Source organism: Cyprinodon tularosa, unplaced genomic scaffold (genome assembly GCF_016077235.1).
Source record: "Cyprinodon tularosa strain WSP-4 unplaced genomic scaffold, ASM1607723v1 ctg716, whole genome shotgun sequence".
Lineage (NCBI taxonomy): Eukaryota > Metazoa > Chordata > Actinopteri > Cyprinodontiformes > Cyprinodontidae > Cyprinodon > Cyprinodon tularosa.
The window spans coordinates 560,469-584,837 of NW_024039470.1; the positions used below are offsets into that span (position 1 = coordinate 560,469).

General features: G+C 42.6%; 1 protein-coding gene across 1 annotated transcript in view; it reads left to right on the forward strand.

The window, feature by feature from the left end:
* The window catches only part of skia (v-ski avian sarcoma viral oncogene homolog a), a 98,069-nt gene extending 74,547 nt beyond the window's left edge, over positions 1 to 23,522 (forward strand). The window contains exons 2-7 of the mRNA XM_038269028.1: positions 10,900 to 11,016; positions 11,953 to 12,068; positions 13,147 to 13,442; positions 13,525 to 13,862; positions 16,747 to 16,977; positions 20,706 to 23,522. Coding sequence (XP_038124956.1) covers positions 10,900 to 11,016; positions 11,953 to 12,068; positions 13,147 to 13,442; positions 13,525 to 13,862; positions 16,747 to 16,977; positions 20,706 to 20,876 — 1,269 coding nt within the window. The 3' untranslated portion in view covers positions 20,877 to 23,522. The remainder of the gene's footprint in view (positions 1 to 10,899; positions 11,017 to 11,952; positions 12,069 to 13,146; positions 13,443 to 13,524; positions 13,863 to 16,746; positions 16,978 to 20,705) is intronic.
* Positions 23,523 to 24,369: the final 847 nt, after the last annotated feature.

Sequence of the window (24,369 nt, forward strand, 5' to 3'; positions counted from 1 at the left end):
TCTCAAATCTCATGGGGCGGACTCTCAGGCACCGCCGCATCTGGTTTCCTCGCTGCAAGACCAGCAGCTCATACGCTCTAACCTCAGCATGTTTCTGTTTGTTTACTCGGTTTTTTTTTTACACTTGTTAGTTTCTTATTCATATATATATATATATATATATATATATATATATATATATATATATATATATATATATATATATATATATATATATATATATATATATATATATATATATATATATATATATATATTTATTGTGACTAGGGTTGAACTTAAATCACACTTAGCTTCCAGGAAGGGTCCCACCCTTTTCACAGCTCAGGGGCCCTCTGAAAGACATGCAGAGAGGCCAAAGTCAGGTCACAGGCAGGGCGGGGCCCCATTCAGCCTCCTGACTGAAGACAAAAGCAAAGAAAACAGGTTGTTTGGCCTTTCATCTGGGGCTCGTCTGCAGGGCTGTTGGATTCTGCAACCACTTCTGCTCAGTTTGAATGTTTTTTCTCGGCAGCCATCACTTATCTGAGCTTACATATTTAAGCACAATACAGTTTGGCTCAGAGTTTTAACACAAATGGAGGATTTTAGCAGCTTTTTTCTGCTTGCATTACTCTGCAGCTGGTTTCCAGAAGACATCCTGTAATCTGTGACACAGGAAATGCTCTCAGACAGAAAGATGAACACAGCGGGGTGGGGTGGGGTGGGGTGGGGGGGTGAAAAAAAAAACAAAAAAAAACAAGGTGGTGGCCCGGTTGACCAAGGTGACAGATTGCATCAGAAGCCAGAATCTGCTTTGCCGTAATGAAGCCCGGCTGTCATCAGCAGCAGCTCCGTTCTGAATGATCAGGATTTAACCGCCCTCATATTTTCAGCATAACAAGTTGCCTGGAACCAAAAAAAAAAAAAATAAATTGTTTGGTTTCATCTCACTCTGATTTTATTTCCCTACGGTTCCAGGAGAAACCTTCAAAACAGTTTTTTCTATATTTCCAGAACCACAGCAAAGTTTGTCCCCTTAGAACACAATTAACAAATAGAAATGAAACATCTCATGGAAAAGTTATTAGTAGATTTAGAAGAAAAGTTGCAGATTGGCTTGAAACGCTAATGTGTTTTTGACAGATGAGACCAGGATCGAGATGCTGTTCTGTAATGCATAGTGTCTAACACTTAGCTTTATCAGACCCCGACACCTTCCTATCATTAAATCCACTAGTTTGCATTTTGGAGTCAAACATGAGGTCATCTATCCAGTAGCTGATCAAACTGGTGACTCAGCTGGACACTGATCCCCAAGAAGGGATGAAATCTCTTCATACAAGCAAAGAAAAAAAGTCCAGTCCACAGTCAATTCGAAGGTCTTCACGAGGGGTCCGCAAACCCTAGAGGGTCCAGGGAGGTACTGCATGGGGGTTGCGATAGTTTTGGTTGATTAGACTTTTTTTATATTCCCCCCTGCAATTTAAATAATTAAATTTTATTCTCATTACACTGCCACAACTACAGAGCAGCGAAATGAATTCTTTGCATTTAACCCATTCCCTTGGGGAGCAATGGGCTTCCATTGTGCAGCGCCCGGGGAGCAGTGTGGGGTTAAGGGTCTTGCTCAGGGAGCCAGAGTGGGGGATCGAACTCACAATATCAGGATTCAAAGCCCTATGCCCTAACCACTAGGCCGCCACTTTTCCCCTAATTGAAATGTCTTTAAATCCACATTAACATGAATTCAACAGACTGTAGTAAACAGATAAATGGAGGCAGAAGATGTCTTTCAGTCATCAATGCTCACATTCAGCGACACACAGGAGCTCTTTCAAGCTGGGCACCGTTTCATTCACAACACCTGTCCCATTAACCAGGAATTAGAAATACTTTAATAATCCCAGGGAGGGATTACTTTAGTTACATTACTCCATCTGTTATAGAGTGACTATAGGACAAGTGTGATATAACACGATATCATACAATATATATAATTAGGGGGTCCCCGCTCCATCTTGCCATCAGTTTGGGGTCCTTGGCCTGGAAAACATTGGAATGCTGCATTGCACCCTGCATAAAGACGTCCAGAGATGAATGAGAGCAAATGTAGTACTACAGGTTTAAAATAAACAAATAATTGCTTTCTGGGTCTTGTTGAATTAAGAATATAATTTTTTTTCTTTATTAACCTCATAATAAAGAAATTTACTACCTTAGAGACCAAGAGTGGGCATCTGTGGGAGTTGGATTCAAACTCACAACCTCAGGATTCCAAGCCGTTTGCCCTAACCACTAGGCTGCCAGACCCCATAAGATTTGCGCCCAACATGCAGCTTTTCGCTTTTGGGTTCTTCTCTGATTTATAATTAGTTGATATTACAAACACTAGCGTTGTTATTACAGTAACAGTAAGGCTGGGATTCTTACTGCAGTGTTTGTGCTCTATAGTTGTCACCTCAGACTTCTTAGCGGATCGAAACAAACGAAGTTGGCTCTGGGGTGTGCATGAATTGATCGCAAAGTACGGAGCTGCTAAAAGGTCAGCACAGTGAAAGTGGAGTTGAGTCAGTTTCATTTAGGATTTTCACTTCCTTAATCCTTTTTTTTCCAAACCTAAAGTGTGTTGATGTTTTTCTTCATGAACAATAAATGATTTAGTGTTGTTATTCCAGCTTCAGGGACCAGACACTGCTAATTAAGCTCTGCCAGAAGGCTATCAGACGTGCCGTAACTGCCTAGAGATTGCTTAAAAAATAGCATCTTGTCTCAGTGGAACAGCAGACAGCGGAACTAAGAGAACAAGGTACAGACAGTGTTTAGCAGAGAACACCCCACCCATCCTGTCTCTGCTGCAAACAGTCTCTCTAACAGACGTGAACACCCGGGTCGGAGACGTGCACAGAACCCCCTGCAGCAACTGACTCGGGTCTGATGCTGCCCCATGACTTAACGCCCTGCGAGTTTCTCATGTGGGGGCTATTCCTGACTGCCATGTGGAAAGAACTGGGCTGTAAATTAGCATCTGACACACATGAGCTGCAGAACTCACTGCTAGCTACTTCTGCTGATTCTTCCATCCATCCAGTGAGCTTGAAAACATGCAAGATCGTATTTCCATTAAAGAAACAGATTTGGGGAAATCCTTTCTATTAAACTGAAAGTCTGGCAGGAAACCAAAGTTAGCAGTCTGCTTTGGAAACGAGACACCGCTGCAGCAGACATGACTCCATGTGATTGGATTAGAAATTAAGCAACATGTTGCAGTAATCTGAGCTCACAGAGGTAGTATAAGGTTTCAAAGACCAACTCTGACTCAGTACTGTATACTAAGTACCTTTACACTGGAAGGACAACAGTATACTATGTAGTTTCACACTAAAAGGAGGGCGGTATACTAAGAACTTTAATACCGGAAAGACAGCAGTATACTATGTACTTTTATACTGGTAGGACAGCAGTATACTATGTACTTTTATACTGGTAGGACAGCACTATATTATGTACTTTTATACTGGAAGGACAGCACTATATTATGTACTTTTATACTGAAAGGACAGTGGTATACTATCTACTTTTATACTGGAAAGACAGTAGTATACTATGTACTTTTATACTGGAAGGACAACAGTATACTAAGTAGTTTCACACTAAAAGGAGGGCAGTATACTAAGTACCTTTACACTGGAAGGAGGGTGGTATACTAAGAACTTTAATACCGGAAAGACAGCAGTATACTATGTACTTTTATACTGGAAAGACAGCAGTATACTATGTACTTTTATACTGTAAAGACAGCAGTATACTATGTACTTTTATACTGGAAGGACAGCAGTATACTATGTACTTTTATACTGGAAGGACAACAGTATACTAAGTAGTTTCACACTAAAAGGAGGGCAGTATACTAAGTACCTTTACACTGGAAGGAGGGTGGTATACTAAGAACTTTAATACCGGAAAGACAGCAGTATACTATGTACTTTTATACTACAAAGACAGCAGTATACTATGCACTTTTATACTGGAAGGACAGCAGTATACTATGTACTTTTAAACTGGAAAGACAGCAGTATGCTATGTACTTTCACACTAGAATGACACTAGAATACTAAGTACTTTTACACTAGAAGGACAGCAGTATACTATGTACTTTTATATTGGAAAGACAGCAGTATACTATGTACTTTCACAGTAGAAGGCCAGCAATATACTAAGTACTTTTACACTTGAAGGACAGCAGTATACTATGTTCTTTTACACTATAAAGACAGTAGTATACTATGTACTTTATATTGGAAAGACAGCAGTATACTAAGTAGTTTTACACTAAAAGTAGGGTAGTATACTAAGAACCATTACACTGGAAGGAGGGTGGAATACCAAGAACTTTTATACTGGAAAGACAGCAGTATACTGAGTACTTTTACACTGGATGGACAGCAGTATACATTGTACGTTTACACTGAAAGGAGAGCGTTTTACAGGACGTTGTATGGCCATTTAGTTCAGTTTCCATGAGGTCAGGGGATAATTTAAAATACTTTAGTAAAGCTTTAATAGTTAAAGATAAATTTCTTGTTTGGAAATATCTTTTTTCCTGCGTAAAGTCTTTGCTTTTGACAAGAATGTAACATCAAAGGTTGGAAACCAATCAACCAGATCTTCATTGCTCAGTGTTCATGATCAGAATGGTCTACAGCTCCTCAGACAGTGCTTCACTGCTCAGCCCATCCAGCTCTGCTGCCTTCAGATAAACAAATAGCCCATTTCTGGTGAAAGGCTAATGTCATAACTGAAGTATGTTAGTAACACTGACGGTGCACTGATAGTAGGAGGTGTGGTGTTCTCAGTGTGAGGCGTTGCAGCAGACGGTGCAGTGTGAGCACGTCTAACACACCTCCACTAATCTTTAGGCCTTATCTCAAAGGTGTGACTTCCTGTCTATGCTGCATGGGGCTCGGCGGATTGTATAGGGCTGCAAAGTGCAGGAGTATGTGTGTGTGCAGTTATATTTTTCAACATGCAGCAGCTTCCTGTTGGTCAATACACCCATAAAGGTTCATTCAGGGTCTTTGTCGTGCAGGTCTGCTTGAAAGAACCCCGTTCTTTAAAAACAGGAAGATTTTATAGGTGATTCATGTCAAATTTGAGGCCTCTGGGAAGCGGCTCCTCTCTCCCTGTTTTCGGCCTCATGCTTCTCAGTCTCACTCCTTAAACATGCAGATTTGTCTCCCTTCCTCTGAGCCCCCCCACAGCACAGTTGAGCTCCACAGGCTCAGCTGCCAGTTTGACCCCCAAACCCTCTGCTCCATCCAAGATTTTTACCGGATCTCATCTTGCTGGAGAGCTGCAATATTGGCAACCAGAAATCCACGAGACAAGGGCTGACACGTGGCACAGAGGCACAGATTGTGTGTGTGTGTGTGTCTGAGAGAGAGAGAGATCAACCGCTCTCTGGGCTAGTCGCTTGCCTCTAGCCTTGCTTTGCTACAGTCAAATCTAGGACACATCTCCTCCTCTCTGGATAACCCACAAACCGCCATCCAGTCTTCCAGCCTCTCTCTCTGTTCAGCCACTTTCAGGAGTCGTACATCGAGCCGGAACATGTGAAGGAGTCTACCTACAGTCAAGGTCGTGGAAAAAATCCTGTCCCTATAGCCTCCTGTTCTCGTTTTCAGTTTCTAAGCAAAGAAAACTCTCAGTTTTGGATGCTAATAATCTGACAGAGAACTTTACAGATGAAATAAGCTCAACAAACAGGCCCAAATTATTCCCAGTCTCAACCCCCCGAAAGTTTCGGTTCTGCTCTGAACCTCGACATATATTCTAAAATCGTGCTAATTGGCTAGAACATTCTCTCAGCTGTAGAAGCACTGTGATGCTGTAATGGAAAGTTAATGGAAGGCATAACGCTGAGCCCCAGGAGTGCAGTGGAACGAGGACAGCTGTCATGTTGGGACTACTCGCCCGTCTAGCCATACCAGCACCCTGCCAGAGCAGCTCCGATTACTGCGACAAGTGGCAAAGCTAACAGCAGTGCCAAGGCCATGAGACAGGAGGAGGACCTTTCGCCGTTCCAAGTCTCCACCTGTTGACAGCTCTTCATAAAGTCCTCCTCTTCAGCCAGAGGCATCCCTGCTGAGCTGCAATGGTTAATAACAACATAATAACACAGTAATGATTAAGCTGAAATCTTTATTTATTGCCTCTTAGACTGAGAACTAAAAGTGATCTCTGCTGCTATTGATCATCACTGTTTTAGCCCCCGACTGTGGCTGTTTTAAGGCAGACATAAGCAAACGTGTTAAAGGAAAAGTCTGCTCATATTCAGAATTCAAACTTCTGAAAGTTCTTTAAATATGAAATTATTACATTCTGTTCAATAATTTATAAGTATTTTTAATTCAGAGTAATTTTCATGTGAATGTGCTTTACTGGAGGCATCCATGTTTGTCAAAGAACACTACTGCCACCTACTGGTTTGTGACGTCACGGTGCGGTATCGGCTGTTGATCAAGTCCCAGTGCTGTATCTGGTGTTTGTCACAACGCACTATTATCCAAGTCATCTTGAAAACATTCTTCTTCAAATGTTGGCTACATATTACGGGTTTTTTCTCTGGCCAGAAGTTCGATGGCAAATCCTCCCTCTTCAAGTTGGCGATCCAACGACCAACCCGTCCGTGGAGGATCAGGAACCAGAAAGGGGAATAACTGTTTTTTTTTTACAGCATCCAGCTGCCATGCACGTGGGCATTGTCAGTTTCACTATAGCTCTGGTGAATTTCAATGGTGAAGTCCTCTGGAAATCTTCAATAATTGTTGTTGATTGCAGATGTGTCTAGTAGTTCCCATTGATTTAGCTTGTAAAGCGGGGAGAATGGCGCTAGGCTTACCGCACCGTGACATCACTGCTGGAAGATGGCAGGAGGGAGGGGTTACTATATTTGGGCAAAAATGGCCGCTCCCAGACTCAGTGATCGTGACAAAAATGATTTTTTTTATTTTTCTACTGATTAACACTAAATTCATTAAATCAGCGTGAACGTATTAGTTTTAGGTATAAATAATGATCCAGTGATTATTCCGTGCTGTCGGGACTTTTCCTTCAAACAATCTACCAGATGTCGCTATGAGGATCTAATTCTATTAGATATTCCATTACTTTTGCAAGCAAAGGACACCTTTTTCGTAAATGGAAATAAAAAGCAATCCAGAAAGGAAACTTAATATAGTTTCTAGAGTAACTTTTTATTATTTTTTTAAATTTCTCTTTTTTAGATTGAATTTGACAGATTGCATTCTTTTCAAATTGTGCTTTACAGATGACATTCTCTTTACTTTGGGGGCAGGAAGTGTTTGCTTGCGGGTTTTTCTACAGTCATGCCTTGTTTTTAGTGGACAGCTGTGTCTCATTTGAAAACGCTTCACTGCAGCTTTTTTTCATGCTGGCCTCCACAGCGGCGCAGGACATGCAGCTTCTAAACCAAAAAACTCACGCCTCCTCTTTCTCCATGGAAAGACTCGGCTCAATCAAAGTCTTTTTTTTGGAGTCTCATTAAAGATTTTAAACCTTGAGAACTGCATGATGGGAAACTTTTCGGTTCTACGTTTTGAGCTGTAAGGAAGATTAGAGTTTTGGCTTTTCGTCCCTTTTCAACATGCTTGGATGATAAATTGAACATTGCATGATGTAGCTAATGCTTCCTTTAAGAAATACTTTCTTATTATTTTAGACAGCAGCACACTTTCTGTTCTGTTTCTGCAGCACCTCTGAGTGTGTGTGTGTGTGGGTGGGGGTGTCCACCTGTATAGACAGACAGAGTGAGGACCATTTTTCCAATTTCACCATCACAATGAGGACAAGTTAGGACATTTTGCTGGTCCTCATAAGCTAATTTGCTAACGGTTCTGTTTATAACTAAGGTGTCAGTTGGGTTAGGGTTAGGCATTGGTAATGGTTAGGTTTATGGTTAGCTTTAGGGCATAGAAAGGGTTGGAAATGACTGAAAATCAATGGAAGTCAACACACGGTCCTCACTACGTATAGCAGAACAAATGTGGGTGGTGTGTGTGTGCGTGTGCCTGTGGCAGCTAGTGACAGCCACAGCTGGGACAGACTGAGGTCATAGTGACAAAGCCCTGCTTGTCTGCCTACATTGGTGTATTGGTGTGTGACACACACACATGTACACACTGACCCAGTCACCTCTCGCCTTCTCTCTTGGCTGCCCATGTGCAAACACACCCTAGCTGCTCTGGGTTGACGCAGAGCCTGGCGGTGTGTCTGAAGTTCCCCATAAATAGAAAGATCCACTCAGTCAACAACACACAGCTAGCAGACTGACCCCCCCATGACAACACATGGGGCTGTTTACTGCTCTTAATGGACATGTAGTGCAGTGACCTTTGACCCGCTGTGCCGCCAGTGACGCATTTATATATTCAGAGACATATGACTGTAGATTAATCAGCAGAATCCAACCTGCAGAGACTCTGGTAGAGCGTCATTCTCCACAAAGGTGCACCAAGTTCTAGAAATGCTGCTTAGTCACTGTTCCAGGTGTCTGGAAATCCCACTTTGCTACCAATAATTGAGCCTTTGGCTTCAGGTCTGCCTGCTAAATGCTGGATCGCACAAAGGCTACATGTCTTCTCATAAAGATGGCCGGTCAGTAGAGTCCAACTTATAAACGGTGAAATCAAAAACAATCAGAGCAGCTTCAGGCTGACTCAAAAGTCTTCTGCTTTAAATAATTTCCACAGCAGGTATTCTGTGGGGAAGCAGAGATGGTCAAAACTAGAGCTGGGCACTTAATTGCATTTGCAATATAATCGCAATTTACTCGTACTCGTACTAATCGTCTCCCGCTTCATCCAGAACCGGGTACCAGGGGCACCAGACTAAGCAGAGACTCCCAGACTTCCCTCCTCATTGACACCTCCTCCAGCTCTGTTGGGGGAACTCCCAGGCATAGTCTCTCCAGCGTGTCCTGGGTCGTCCCCTGGGCCTCCTGGTGGGACGTGCCTGGAACACCTCCCGAGGGAGGCGTCCAGGTCCAGGTCCACGTCCCCAGAGCCAGTTTAAGCGCCCGCGGATCAGGTCGCCGAGGTCTCCGCCTCTGGCTGCCGCCCAATCCTCTTTGCACCGGTCCCTCATGGTTCCCCCTGCAGGTGGTGGGCCCACTGGGGGATGGCCTCGCATGGCTCCTTTGGGCTGGGCCCCGCCGGGTCCCGCGAGGAAGAACCAGACCACCAGGCGCTCGCCGACGAACCCCAACCCCAGGCCTGGTTCCAGGATGGGGTCCCGGCTCCGCCGTACCGGGCGACGTCACGTGCCTCGATGTGGTCCTCGTCATTAGGGTTTTTGAACCGCTCTTCGTCTGACCTGTCACCCAGAGCCTGTTTGCCTTGGGAGACCCTACCAGGGGCATTTAGCCCCCGACAACATAGCCTCTGGGATCACCCAGGCACTGAAACCCCTCCACCACGTTAAGGTGGCTGTTCAAGGACTGGTATAATCGCAATTTAACAAAACCCAATTTTCTACTCACAATGGTACTCAGTTTTAATCACACTACATTTATCGAGGTTAACACACAACATTCCCCCCTCCAGCCACCTAAAGGGCTGGAGGGGGGAATGTTGTGTGGGGGACCACAGTAAAGTCCTAGAACAATGGACTCTGGGCAAGCAAGAAAGCTGGGGTTTTTAAAGTTTGCGGTTAAGGCAAAGGAAAATCGAATTCCAATCGCAATCTCAATTTTGGTAAAAAATAATCTCAATTTAGAATTTTGGCTAAATCATTCAGCCGTAGTCAGAAACCGCCTCTTCTCTCCTTCCTACATCTTGAGTCACACACAGAATGAGCTCCAAAGCATAAGCGATGTGATTTAAACACTTCAGTGTCCTTTCAGCTACGTCTTCCATCTGACCAAATGTTTTAAGTGTTTTATGGTTGTGATGTATCGCCTGTATAACCAATGGATACAATTACTAGTGCTATCATTGACCAACCCGGTGACGTCACTGGCAACATGGCGGCGCCCTTACCAAAAAAGTATAAAACAAAGCTTTGTTTTTTCTTTTACTTTTATATTTTTCACATTTGTTATATAATTATTAATTATAGCAAGACACAATCTCGTGAATTAAGTTATTTTGGTTGAACGTTTCCTTTCCACTTTAAGGGCATCAGAAATAACAACGCGCCTCTTTTATTTGGTACGAAATATCACTGTTCCTGCAGGCTTCTAAGGTGTGGCGCCTGCTGATCCTCTCCGTTCAGAAGCATCAGCGTCAAAATGGCGCTCCCCATGTGTTCCCCTTGGTAGGGTATGCTTTATTATAGAATGTAGTTAAAGCAGTCAGGCTGATATCAGGTTTGGAGAATCAGGAAGGGGCGTCACCATATTCCCTCCATCTATAACAGTCTGAGCTGTTTAGGTAAAACATGACCATAAAGAGCCGGTTTAAGCTTCCTTAATGGAGGAACAAGAGCTTGATCCTTAATACGTTCTATTATTATTATGCAGCATCTTTGAGGAAATAAGCAGACAAATTTTTTCGTTGACTACTTCTTAAATGTTGCACCTGGTGCTTTGAGCTGCTTTCCAAAGACTGACCGTGTCACTTTGGATGTGACGCACAGCAATCCTCTGCACAAAGTGCAGTAAACGTGTACGCTTGCAGTGTTCTTTATAATCAATTTTATTCTCCTACCTTTCTCTTTCACTTTTTCTTCTCTGTTACTTTTTACCTTTGTTCTTGAAATAGTTATTTTTTTGTGAAGCGGAAAGAAAAGTCGGGCTACGAAGAGAATTCTGCTTTTCCAAAAGAAAACAACCCTGATAAAGTGAAATTCATGAGGATTACGGTTCAAGTTCATTACCTAAACAATCTGCCTTTCTTTTAGGCATCCGATGGCATCCCTTTGAAAAGGTCCAAACTGGAAGACATCCCATCCAGAACCCCGCTTGGCGACAAAGAGAAGCAGCACGACTGGCTGCAGTCGCTGTCCTCCTCTAATAAGGTCGGTGAGACACGAAAGTCGAGTTTTTAGCTCCAGCTTTTAAATTAAAGTTGCTTAGTTTTAGAGTTTTAGATGTAGGGGGGTTCATAGAGTCCTGATGGGGAAGTCCGATCCTCAAAAGGATAGACGGTTGTTTACATCAAACCATGACCCTTTAATTTATTTCAATTAACTTTATTTCTATAGCACCAATTCACAACACATGTCATGTAAGGCACGTTACAGTTCACCAGATCACCCAGTCAGATTGATTCAAAGTTTTCTATCTAAGGAAAACCAGTTGATTGCATCGAATCATTGACTCTTCAGCAATCCCTCACACTAAGCATGCTTGTAGCGACAGTGGAGAGGAAAAACTCCCTTTTAACAGGAAGAAACCTCCAGCAGAACCAGGCTCAGTGTGAGCGGCCATCTGCTGAGGCCGACTGGGGTTCAAGGAGACAGAAGCAGAGATACACAAAAGGCAACTGTAAAAGGCGGCCCCGTCCTGTAAACACACATCCAGTTAGTCACAGGCAGAGAAACAGGGCTACACTGAAAAACAGGCTAATCTCCAACATCTATAAAATAAAGGTATTGACGGCAGCAGTACAGCTGATATTTTTCTCCAGGATGGATTCATTGAACTAACAGATTCTGCAGAGTGGGAGAATAGAGATAGAATGAAGCAGAATGATGAAATGGGGGTCCCTATGTCCTCCAGCAGTCTAAGCCTATAGCAGCATAACTATAGAGATAGCTCAGGATAACCTGAGCCACTCTAACTAGAAGCTTTTTTAAATACTAAAGTTTTAGGCCTAGCCTTAAAATTAGACAGGGTAATTTCCTCACCGACTAGAACTGGTATTTGCTTCCTTCTTTCACTCTAATGTGCTGTTGATGCTGTAGCTGCATGGTGCTTCTGGTTTAAAGTCAAACGTGATTCTTGTCTCTCAGGGGATGAACTGTCTTCAGCCCAGGCAGAGACCTTCAGCTTTCAGGCCATGGTCTCCTCACATCTCCGCTGGGGATAAAGAACCTTCGCCCCATCCTCTGGCTCTGCTGAGAGACAGGTGAGTCCCGCTCAGGACCAGGAGTGAGAAATGATAGAATCTGCTGTTTAACATCCAGCACTGAATGCAGCTCTTAGCCTTGATGTTGGGTCAGTGTACCAGAATTATGTGGGACTCTTTAGTAAAGCTTTTGAAGTGGCAGATGAACGAGCTTTGGTTCGACTGAACCTGCTGCATCTGGCCCAGTTTCTCTAAGAACAGCTGTAGAACTCTGCATGTGAGATTAGGAGAATTCAGTGGTGCAAAGTAACAAAGTTCATTTACTCGATTACTGTACTTAATTACTATTTTTAAGTATCTTTGCCTTACTTGAGTACTTTTTTATGGGAGGTCGGCTACTTATAACTGTACTCTACTACGTTTCGTTTTTCAGTTATTTGTTCCTTTTGGGTCAGCTTAGCTTTGTATTCTGCTGTTGCTGTTTTTATTTCTTGAAATCCAATTTAAAGATGCAGGATTGCAGCCATTAGAACTGAATTTGGACACCATTGTTTTACAGATTTGAATGACATTGTACAAATGTGAGAAACTCCTGTCAGATATTATTAGTAGTTTATGCATTTTATTAAGGTGTTAGTTTTTGCCAGGTTGTTCAGGATGGTGAGTTTTCAGAGCAGTTTTAGTTTCTTTGTGGTACTAGATTTAACCCCAAGCCTCTATTTCACAGAAAAAGTGTCAAGAGAATCGAGTCATTTGTGGCATTTTTATGCTGAAGTTCTTTAGAGGTGGTGTAGAATCAGGAGGAGGTGGAGGAGCAGGTGGTTTTATGCATCAATTCATCAAGTGCTTTTCTGAAAGTTCAAAGGTTATTTAAAATTACTCAGAAAATTGTACAGAAATGTTCTATATTAAAAAAAATAATTTGTATTTTTGAGTACATGAGTCATTTTAAATCCATTTACTTTTAAATGCTTAAGTGAGTACTTCAGTTCTTTTACTTGAGTAGATATTTGACCAAGTCACTTTTACTTGTAGTAGAGAATTGACTATCAGTATCATCCTTTTACTGAAATACTACTGATGAGTACTTCGTCCATGACTGTGAGACTTAAAGATCAACTGAATCATTGTCTTTCAGCTTCTACAACTACAAAAGCCTGGAGGATGCCGTGGCCCCCAACGTGGCCCTTACACCTCTCCCCATGGGGAAGGTGGGGCCCATGTCCCCATCTGTGCCCACCTCTTCCCACCTCAGGGTGGCTGAAGCTTCAGAAGAGGGCACCAAACCCAATTCTAGGCCTCAAAAGAGAAGGGCCACTGAGGAGCTGCTGGCACCAGAGGCCCCCTGCCCGCCACCCGCAACTGCTTGCAGGCCCCCGCCAGAGGAGGACAAGGATTCTGAGGTGGAGATCGAGGTGGAGAGTCGCGATGATGGTAAGGGGAATTTCCCGTATCTCTGATGACCGACATGTCCCAGAATGCTGCTAGACATTAACGTTCCTGATCTTGTCCACAGTCAATTCGTCCATATCGTCCCTGTCATCGCCGTCCTTCACTTCCTCCAGCAGCTCAGCCAAGGACCTGAGCTCACCCGGCACCCTGGGGCCAGTCTGCACCGTCACATCGGCGGAATGCTCCGCCTCAGCGGCTGTGCCTGTTGCAACCCCCGCCGCCATGGCGGCACCTTCAGAGCTGGGCCTCGAGTCGGAGCTGGAGAGCCTCAGACAGGCGCTGGACAGCGGATTGGACTCCAAAGAGTCAAAGGAGAAGTTTCTGCACGAGATTGTTAAGATGAGAGTGAAGCAGGAGGAGAAGCTGGGAACAGCCCTTCAGGCCAAACGGAGCCTTCAGCAGGTAGAGCTTCAGTCTTATTTCCATCGAGTTAACATGAGAGGTAAAGAAAATGCTGACGGGTCGAGTCTGTGTTCGTCCCACTTTTACCAAAATAGCAGCACATCCTCGTCCGAGTTCCTCTGTGGACGTGAGGCCGACAGGAGACAGAGTTATTCTTGTTAAGGGCGAGGTGGAGCTTGTTCCTCCTCTGTCTTTTCTTCAGAGCCAACAAAGACCAGATGACAGATGTTTTGTCCCAGTTGTAGTTTCCCATGAGAAGAGATGGGTGTGTTAAATCAACACCTTCACACTCTGTCAATGATTCAGAGGAAGGAAGCCTTCTGTCAGCCCACACGTCCACCCTACCTCATCACCATGCTCTCAGGTGGCTGGGACTGCAGTGAAGACAATTAAACCCCCACTGGGGGAGAGATCATTAGTCAGTGGGTAAAATGTGCACAATCAGGAACTCTACATAACTAACTAGTCAAACATATTCTCTCCCTTAATCACACTTTTAAAGTTAGAACTCCCTTTGGTACTGTGACCTTTCAACCTTCCTGACTCTTCGAGTCCCAGACGTCCAGTTCTTTACTCTCCTGGGTCTAGGAACTAGAATCACCTTTCATAAATATTAGCAGTGAGAGTTTAAGATGATCTTTCTTCTCATGCCTCCTTGTGAATGCGAGCCTCCAGTTTAAAGGCTGATATGTACTCTCGTGTCAGGTTTTCACGTCTGTCTGTGCATGCCGTGCGCAAGCTCATAGAAGCGCTCTACAGCTTTATAGTTGACGTGGATGTAGGTGCAGTACTTGCAATGACCACTGAGGGGCAGTGATCAACATATATAAAAAAAAGAAAAGAAACAGTTGACGTTCCACTTCCAAAACGCCCTAGAGCAGTATTGTTTAAGAATGATTATTATTGAAGAATAATAGGTGTTACACAGAAATATATGTGGAATAAAGTGGTAGGTGTACCTGCTGCACACAGAGACGTGACGATGTGGAAAACAGCCCTCCTGTCAAGCCCATACGGACCTTTCTTTTTTTTTCTTTTTTTGTATAACATATATAAAAAACCTTTCACTAAATAAAAGCTGAATGCATTGTAAACTATGGGTAGTTGTTTCAAACTTTATTTCTATTGTATGTGATGGAAACAGAACTAAGAACTCTTTTTTTACCATTTGCCATTTTCAGTCACTGAAGAATTTAACCAAGCTGTTCCAATTCAACCTTTTGCACCATTTGATGTCAGTAAAGGCAAAAATGTTCGTTGGGAACAACTTTATATCTTCCTATTTGGAATGAGGCTGTGGGCATATCGTCCCGTCCTGTTTGACGCCGCTACTAGGCTGTCAACTAGAGATGGAACGGTTTATGAAAACCGCCCGAACCGTTCGGTTCGACTGTCTCGGTTCGATTCGCGTGTGTTGCGTTCGGTTCATGCGCTGCTCCTTTTTCTCATAGGCGAAGCGATTACACTCCAGAGCAGAAGGTGGCGGTACTGCGACCAAAGCCAACCACCAGTAGTAAACAAGAGGAAGAAGCGAAGAGGCTTAGCCGGGTGTAGCAGAAAAAAATCAGTTGTTGTGGAGAATTGTGTGGGTATGGCGAGTGGGAAAGAACAGGAGTTGGAAGACGCGCCAGCAGCACTTTATAGGTCTGCTGTATGGGACCACTTTGCATTTAGAGTGACCTACGATGACGGCGGGAAGAAAGCTGTGGATAAAAGTGTGTGGTGTGCAAGCGTTGTGCAACACGTTTTGTTTATGCTAACAGCAACATGACCAACATGTCATGCTAACGACTGCCTGCTCAAAGCAAAGCCTACAGCCTCCACTGTGGCTCCCGTCCGCTCCGCTCTGAGTTCCTTGGAGATCGTAGAGGGCATGCGCCAGATGATTAAGTTCAGAGCAGCAAAACATGCGGAAATGATGCAGGGTTTCCGCGAATCATTAAAAATAATTACAATTCATTAATTATTTGGGATTTTTTTCATTAATTTCATTAATTTTTATTTTTTCATTGACTTTTATTATTTATATTAATTTTTTTATTTTTCGGTATAACAATAAACATATACCGAACCGAACCGTGGATTTTGTGAACCGTTCCACCCCTACTGCCAATAGTTAATAGTACAACCATCTCTAAGCTTCCTGACGGACATAATTGAACCATCTTGTAATTGTTCCCTGTGAGGTTTGAAGGAAAGCCGCCTCAGTGCCTCATGGGGCCACTGCCATGCTACACTGTAGGGGAAGCTACTCTGTTTAGGAGAGACTTTGTTCTTTCCTCCCCACGCACACCACGAAAACCTAAGCAGATCCAGTTAGATCCATGGCTCAAGGCAAATCCTCTAACCCATTTGGCTCATGGTGGTGAGTTTTGTCTTGTTCTGGCTCAGTAGTTGTCCACATGCTGGATTTCAGCCCCTCGGCCTTTAGGTCCTGTCTGTGGAACCTGCTGCCACCAAGTCTCACTGCAGTTTGTTGTTTCTCTTCTGGCCAGCAGGCGGCCCAGGTGCTATTCCTTTGACTTTAAACTGGTGAACTTCCATCTCTGGTAACATGCACAGGCTTTGCCATTTGTTTGAGAATAATCAAACATCAGTCATATTGCTCCAGATGTGCTGCAGCTCACCTGATTCCTCTGATAAAGCCTTTGATTGGTCTATTCTGGTGAGGCCGCCCCTCCACCTGAAACAGAAGCAGTTCTGCTCCGGACAGGGATTCTTTGTTTTTATTGTTTAATTTGAGTGTTTTCCTTGTTGTATTGGGTTTATTTCATATTTTCATTTTTTTTGAGGAAGCTCATTTGTAGCCGAGGTTGAAGAATTTGCCGTTATCTGTCAGGTGCACTGGCATTCTTGTTTGATCGCTGTCATCTCTTCTTCACAGGAGTTGGAGTTCTTGAGAGTGGCGAAGAAGGAGAAGCTCCGAGAGGCAACCGAGGCGAAGCGGAGCCTAAGGAAGGAAATCGAACGTCTTCGAGCCGAGAGCGAGAAGAAGATGAAGGAGGCGAACGAGTCCCGCATTCGTCTGAAGAGGGAGCTGGAGCAGGCGAGGCAGCTGAGGGTCTGCGACAAAGGCTGCGAGGCCGGTCGGCTCCGCGCCAAGTATTCCGCACAGGTCAGTCAGAGCTCGCTCACAGAGCTTCTGGGATGGCAGATACTATGGAAAACCTTTATCTAAGAAATGAAGGTGCCTCAACATGCTGTAAATGGCAGTGAAATAGATTCACTTCAGGGCAACAGGGAGGCAAGAAAAGATCTTTCTCTTCCTCCCTGTCAGAAATAAACGGGTGGAGCCCAGAACGCAGCGCGAGATCACTGCTCCTTGAAGAGGAAACAGGAAGAGACGTCAGCTTCCCTAAGGCAGCTTTAGACAAAACAGAGCAGAGACAGCAGCGGTCCCAGAGATGAGAGGATTTCTTTGCAGCCAGGAAAAAGAAGCGGATTAGGAAGTTAGACCAGCAAGATGTTTGGGCTGGAAGTGAGGCCCAAGCTCTTCGTCTTTGATCTGAGCTGCAGCACAAATGGAGCCAGGGAGTTCATCCTGGTCACCGTTCCACTGAAACATAGGAAGGAACGCAGTTGTATCAAAGTTCACAACTCCTAAATATTTAGGTTGGAGTTAATGAGGCTGCAGCGAAGAGCGCCTGATGGGGCTGAAACCTTTCTACTGAGCTGGGAGATGTGACCCATACGGCTTTGTTTTCCATCATCCAGGAAATGCAGCAGCTTTGGTCCATGTGATGATAAAGCCCTGTTGTTTTGGCACAGTTAAACAGTCCAGCCGTTCATCCTTCTATTATGAAGAACACCTTCATTCAAGCTCTTTTCCTCCCATAAATAACACACTGGCAGGATCTTTGTGTCACTTCAGCGTCACTCTGACATTTGTCTGGTTTATGTTAGCTGAAGTTGGCTGTGCAGTGGGTAGCACTGCTGCCTTGCAGCAAGAAGGTTCTGGGTTCGATTCCTGGCCTGGGGTCTTTCTGCATGGAGTTTGCATGTTCTCCATGAGCATGTGTGGGTTCTCTCCGGGTACTCCGGCTTCCTTGCCACAGTCCAAAAATGTGACTGTTATAGTGATTGGCTTGTAACTTGTTGGGCATTGATACTGTACAAGTAAAAGCTTGATTATTTTATGCAACAGGGTTCCAGCGGGTCCTTAAAAAGCCTTAAAAGGCATTGAATTCTTCAAAATAAAACTAAGGCCTTAATTGGTATTAAAATGTCTTAAATTAGTCTTTCGTAGGTCTGAATTTTTAAAACATCATAAATAGGTTTATTTTTATTATGATTTATTTTTGTAATCTAAATAAAATGTTAAAATTGCCAATTTTGTTTTTTTTAATAAAAACAATAAATAAATAACGGCTCGCCATTATTGGTTCCGTCCCGATAGCGGAACCAATAAAAGCGTTTTTTCGGCGGGACATTTGGGAGATGCGCCATTTACTTTTTGTCTGGAAAATATGAGCATGTATAAATGTAACCAAAATTGTCTCCAGCCAAGAGTTTTCTCCATGACTAAAACCAGGGAACATACATGAGACTCAGTGGATTTTGTGCAAGAAGCGATTAAAGCTCGGAACGATGGGAATTAAGGCAGTGGAGTCGCACATGCGAAACACGAAACACAAAGCGTCAAAATGGAGTTACCGAGAAACAGCCGGTATTTCTCAGTTTTGTTCCACCCTTGTCTCTGCAACGCCTCCACTTATCACCAAATCAAACATACTAAGAAAACCATACAAAGAAAAATAGCTGCAAAAAATACTTAGCACTGGTTATGTTGTGGCTTTAAAACTGATTTGTTTTGTTTCCTGCTAAAACAAAGTTTGTGAATTCAGTTAAATAATTTCTAAAATATATCTGTCATTTGTGTGTTTTTAGCTTTCTTCCTGTATGGGAAGCTTTTCAAAATTTGAAACATTAGTGCAGTGGTTTATGTTAAAATAAACCTTTGCGTTAAGTTGTCGCAAACAGGTTTTTCTTGTGTTTCTTGTGAATTTGGTCTTAAATTTTTATTTCAAGTGGCATTATAGTCTTGAATTTAACTTGCCTTATGCTGTAGGAACCCTGTGCAATATAGCAACTTGTCTACTTAGCAGAAGAAACAAAACTGTTTTAAATGAAAGCCAAATGAGGTTTTTAGACAAACAAGGTGTTTGTCCTTATTGTCTCTGTGTTGCCCTGTGATGGACTGGTGACCTGTCCAGGGTAGGGTGGCCAGATGTCCGGCTTTAGGGCGGACAGTCCGGATTTTCATTGCACTGTCCGGCGTCCGGCGCTGCACCCAGCCGGACGTGTATTTGTCCTCCTTTACTCCCAGATTCCACATACTCCGTCAGCGCTCCGCCCCGCTCGCGTACGGAGTACTTGTCTGTCATGTAAATCAATGAGAGCTGTTCCACATCCTCCGCTCGTCACCGCCCACGTACGTCTTCTCCGTCCTTCACCGTCAAAATACGGAGCTGAGCTATTTTTTGCTCCCCTCCGGTCCGTCCAGATCAAGACCCGCTATTGCAATCGCACCAAACAGAAAAAAGAATGTAGAGAAGACCCGGTTTGTCAAATTAAATTATAGTAAAAACAGATCGGTATCTAGAAATTAGAGCATAGTTTGTATATATTCCCAAAAACTAAGAGCAATTAATTAAATAATTGGATGCAGACTATTGGTGCTTCAACAGACCAGGAAGAAGTTGTGAGATTCTAGAGTGAATCTCACAACTTTAAAAGAAAATTCTTATTGCAGGAATGGATGAAGAGATGATGAGTTTGGAAGCAGAGAATAAACAGAGTTCATACAAACTATGTATGATCCTAGTTATCCTTGTTACAAAAATCCACAACAGAAAGAAAATATTTGGGCAGAAACTGAACATCTGCTGGATGATGATGGGGATTTTTTTAATATGTCAGATTCAATTAAGCGTTCACAGGTTTTATACAGGAATGAGGAGCTCTAATTTAATGCTCTTTTAATGCTATTAGAAATAATTTTAATGCCATCAACAAGTATCATGTACACAAGTTATTAGTTTACATGAAATAAGGAGCTGTAAGCACAGTTCCATGACTCAAGTTTATATATATATATATATATATATATATATATATATATATATATATATATATATATATATAGATAGATATATAGATAGATAGATATGGATAGATAGATATATAGATAGATATGGATAGATAGAGAACATGGTGAAATCATCTTTACTCTCGACAGGCTGCAGCCATGTCATGAATTCCTCTTTTCCAGCCACTTTTTGCAGTTTGCATCGTCCTATTCTCTAGCTCTTTCTCGAGCTTCTTTTCCAAACAACTGCTTTATGATCAATTGCAGGAGTTCTGCGCAAATTAATTGTGTTAAAAAAATGGTCACTTTTTAAACACCACAATGTATTAAATAAATACAAATGCTGGGAACCAATTCTTTTTTACATTTCTTTAATATTTTGTTCTATTCAGCTACACAAGCATCCTCTTTAAACTACTAAGAATTGTGCTATAAATGTGACTTTACCCGATTCTTATGTACACCTTAGTAATTTATTGATATGCCGCACAATGTCCTCCTTTTTGGTGCTATAGAAATGGCCACCCTGGACTCCAGGGTGGACCCTGCCTCTTGTCTGCAGATGGCTGGAGATAGGCACCAGCATCCAGAAAATGGATGAATAGATGGATGTTAGCTAAAGTCTGAAGCTGCTTCAGGGATGTTGTGTCTCTTTTCTGCAGTAAACTTCTGATTAAAGCTGTTTGATTTCAACTCAAATACGATCAAAGTTTTATTTCCGAGTCCTCCTGCAACTGACCTGTCATGTTTTTCAGATTGAGGACCTCCAGATGAAGCTGCAGCATGCCGAGGCCGACCGCGAGCAGCTCAGAGCCGACCTGCTCCAGGAGCGGGAGGCCAGGGAGCACCTGGAAAGGGTGGTAAAGGAGCTGCAGCAGCAGCTCTGGCCCAAATCCAACAACAAAGAGGTCCCTCCTAACAAGTAACGTGGAGACGAGCTCAGCACTCAACTATTCCCCCCCACCCACCCCATCATCGCTCTCATCCCACCAGAAACCGGACCCATGGCTCCACCCCCCAAAACGTCCAGATCAGTGTTTCCTCATCCAGACCTATGAGGGGAGAGATCCTCTTTAAACCAAACTCACCCCCTTCACACCCTTAGAACTGCAAACTGGATCCCAGTGAACAACAGACAAGAAGATGGAGCTCAGAGCACAGCTGCGTCTGAGCAGGAAATGAGAGCGGACTCTCATTCCGCACTAATAGCGGCTTTGAGGCCGCGGTATGACATTACAGCTGCAGCGTTGTTAGAGAGCGGATCAGCCCAGAGGATGGGGCCACCCCCCTAAACAGTATAATCGATCCGACCATGAAAGCGGGAAGAGGAAGCTAGTTTAGAGACTACATAGCGCCATGTACAGGACATCGTCTGTTTGTGGAAAATAATCCGAATGAGAAGCAACAGATTCCAGAGTGGTTTTATCTTCAGGAGGCCGACTCCTTAAGCTTCCTGTCATTCAAACAAATCTTTGATTAGGGAACGTTTAAAGGCACCTTTTCTGGTTTTACTGAGCACTTGTGTTGAACGGTCAGTCTGGAACACGTCTTCACTGGCCTCCATCGTTTTCCCTCCATGTTTCTCCAATGGGAGAGAGGCCTTGTAACATTTTAATGACCGACACCTGCTTGTCTCTTTGCGCTGGACGGACACTCTTCTTAATAACCACAAACTGTCTGTTTAATAAATTAAGGTTTGTACATAGGAATCAGTTCTTCTTGTTTTGTACTTTTACAGTAATGTATCGCACTTTGTTAGAACAAAATCCTGCATTATCCTCCCCGTATCGTCACACGTCGTTTCCACGCCAGACGCCCCCGGAATGAGGTCAGCTTTTTGTCGAAACACGCCGATAAACCGACTGCTGCTCTGCTTTCCCTCTGCAGAGTTTTGTAAATAAAAGCAAATGGGAGAAATGTCCCGCAGTCGTTTCAGGAAGTTTGGCGTGGCTCATATTCCTGTTACAGCAGCATGAACAAAAGTATAGGCGCTGATGTTGCTTTTTCTTAAATGGAGATACTTTTGTTGTTGTTTCTTACGTTCACATTTTATTTGAATAGATATCTCATATTTTGTTTATGCATGAAAAATGACAAAGTCTGCCATTCGTATAGTCACTTGTTGGGCATTGATACTGTACATGTAAAAGTTTGATTATGTTATGCAATATAGCAACTTGTCATCTCAGCAGAAGAAACAAAACCGTATTAAATGAAAGCCAAATGAGGTTTTTAATCAACTTCACACTTCAGGAGCAGTAAAAATAAAATAAAGGGTTCAAAGAGTAAAAAAAAAAAGGAGTGCAATGCTGGGCAACCTTAAGTGCCTAAAGTTGTGCTAAAGGTTTCCAGAGTCAGAAAGCTGATGGTGGTGCTGGCATCAATTTTCCGTTTTCACTTCAGAGTAAAAAGGCCCTTCTGTGATATGCGGCGCTTTAATCAGTATTTGCTTGAATCAGCCGTTTACAGACGCCTAAATGTGGGGAGCCATCGAACAAATGCTAAGAAGCTTGAAATTTTTCTTTTTTCTTAGTCATGTTTATTCTCGGATCATTTTATACTTAAAAAGATTGTTAAAAAGCCGCTCGTTTCGGTAAATTGTCACTATGAGTAAGGACTGATGGAAGCAGAGGATGGTGAACATTACAGGCGTCCCCTAACGTCACCGCCTGCTCCAGCAAAACTCAGTCGGTACATTTTTCTAGTCGATTTTACACCTCAGACTTCACATAATCTGAGTTACGGTTTTCTACGATGTGGGGAGGAGCTTATATTCGGCTTTTTTTCTATCCTGTTTGAAAGGAAAGAAAAGCAATTTAATGATGTCTTGTTTTCTAAAGGAAAATATTGTTTTTTTTAATCTAAGAAATGGGCAGCAAAGCAGCAATAACAGTCCTTATTAATAGGCCAGCTACTGGTCATGGTAAAGATTTGAAATACAAAATTACATGTGTAAATATCTGCTTTTCATTTACGATGTTTGTATCATAAATGTACATTTTTTTTTGTGTCGGTTTTCGAAAAAATATCTTTTCTTACAGCAGCAGTTTGTCTTTCCTTTTTTGTTGTGTTTGGATGAAAGTGTTTCAGGAAAAGTTGATGCAGAGGATATTACCTTTAAAAACACCTCTCCTCTTTTTTTTTATTACTACATAGTCTATTGAATGAATGTTTTCCATCACTCCATGTAGATTTTAGGCATCATATATTCGCCCCATGTGACCACCCCCAACTATATTGTTTTAGCTCTGCGCTGCTGCTGCTGATACATATACAGTTTTAGAAGCATTTTTTATGTAAGAAGCAAGCTTACTCATGTATTAATGCCACAGAAATATATAGTGTGAAAAAAAGCTTGGCTTATTCATCAATGTCCTTTTCTTCACCTTGTTTTGACATCTTCTCCCCTCCTTCAACAGCACCACTCCCTTCTCTAACAACTTGGACTATATTGTAAAGTAAAGGACTTTATGAAAAATATGTTTGAAAATAGCCATGCTTATATACTACAGTGACTGAATGTACAGTGTATAGATGCATTATCAGAAATAAAGTTGTTTGTCAAGATTAAATGATGAAGGATCTTTTTGTTGCCTATGTTGAATAATAAATTTTAATTGTCCTTCAATAATTGCAGATTTCATAAATTTATCAACCCGCTGCTGCGCCAGTGACGTTCATGGAAACAAGGGGGCAGTATACAATTAAACATTCATACTAAGCAGACAAATACTACTACAAGATGATGTTTTTTAATTCATGTTTGCAGGAAATCACAATAAACAACAAATATCAGCATTAAATTGTATACTTAATCAAATCGGAAATAATTATTCTAAAGCAAGAAGTATCTTGCTTTAAGTAGCCTACAGTAAAGGGTTCACAGGTGGTGATCATCTGGGGTGTAATAATGTGAAATGGCACAGGGAAAAAGTATTTATTAGGTGAAGAAAGGGAGGTGCACCAATTGAAATCTCTCAGTAATTACAAAGAAATCCTGCCTCTTGTCATTATACATTAATATCAGCTGATTCAGTGCCAAGTAAAGGCGTTTAAAAATGTGTCTGTGGTATCACACAAGAAACATCTCATGATGGGTAAAAGTAAGGAGCTTTCTCAACACCTTCGCAAACTTAATGATGGCATTGGTTCCAGAAGGATTTCTAAACTTTTGAATGTTCCAGTGAGCACTGTTGGGGTCATAATCCAGAGGTGGAAAGAACATGATTTCACCGTAAACCGACCAGGTACAGTACTCCTCACAAGATTTCTGACAGAAGATTGAAAAGAATTATCAGAAGCCTTGTCCAAGAGCCAAAGACCACCTTTGGTGGGCTTCAGACAGATCTGGAATTAGCAGGTACAATTGTTTCAAAGTAAACAAGTAATGCAGTTAACTGCCATGGCCTATATGCAGGT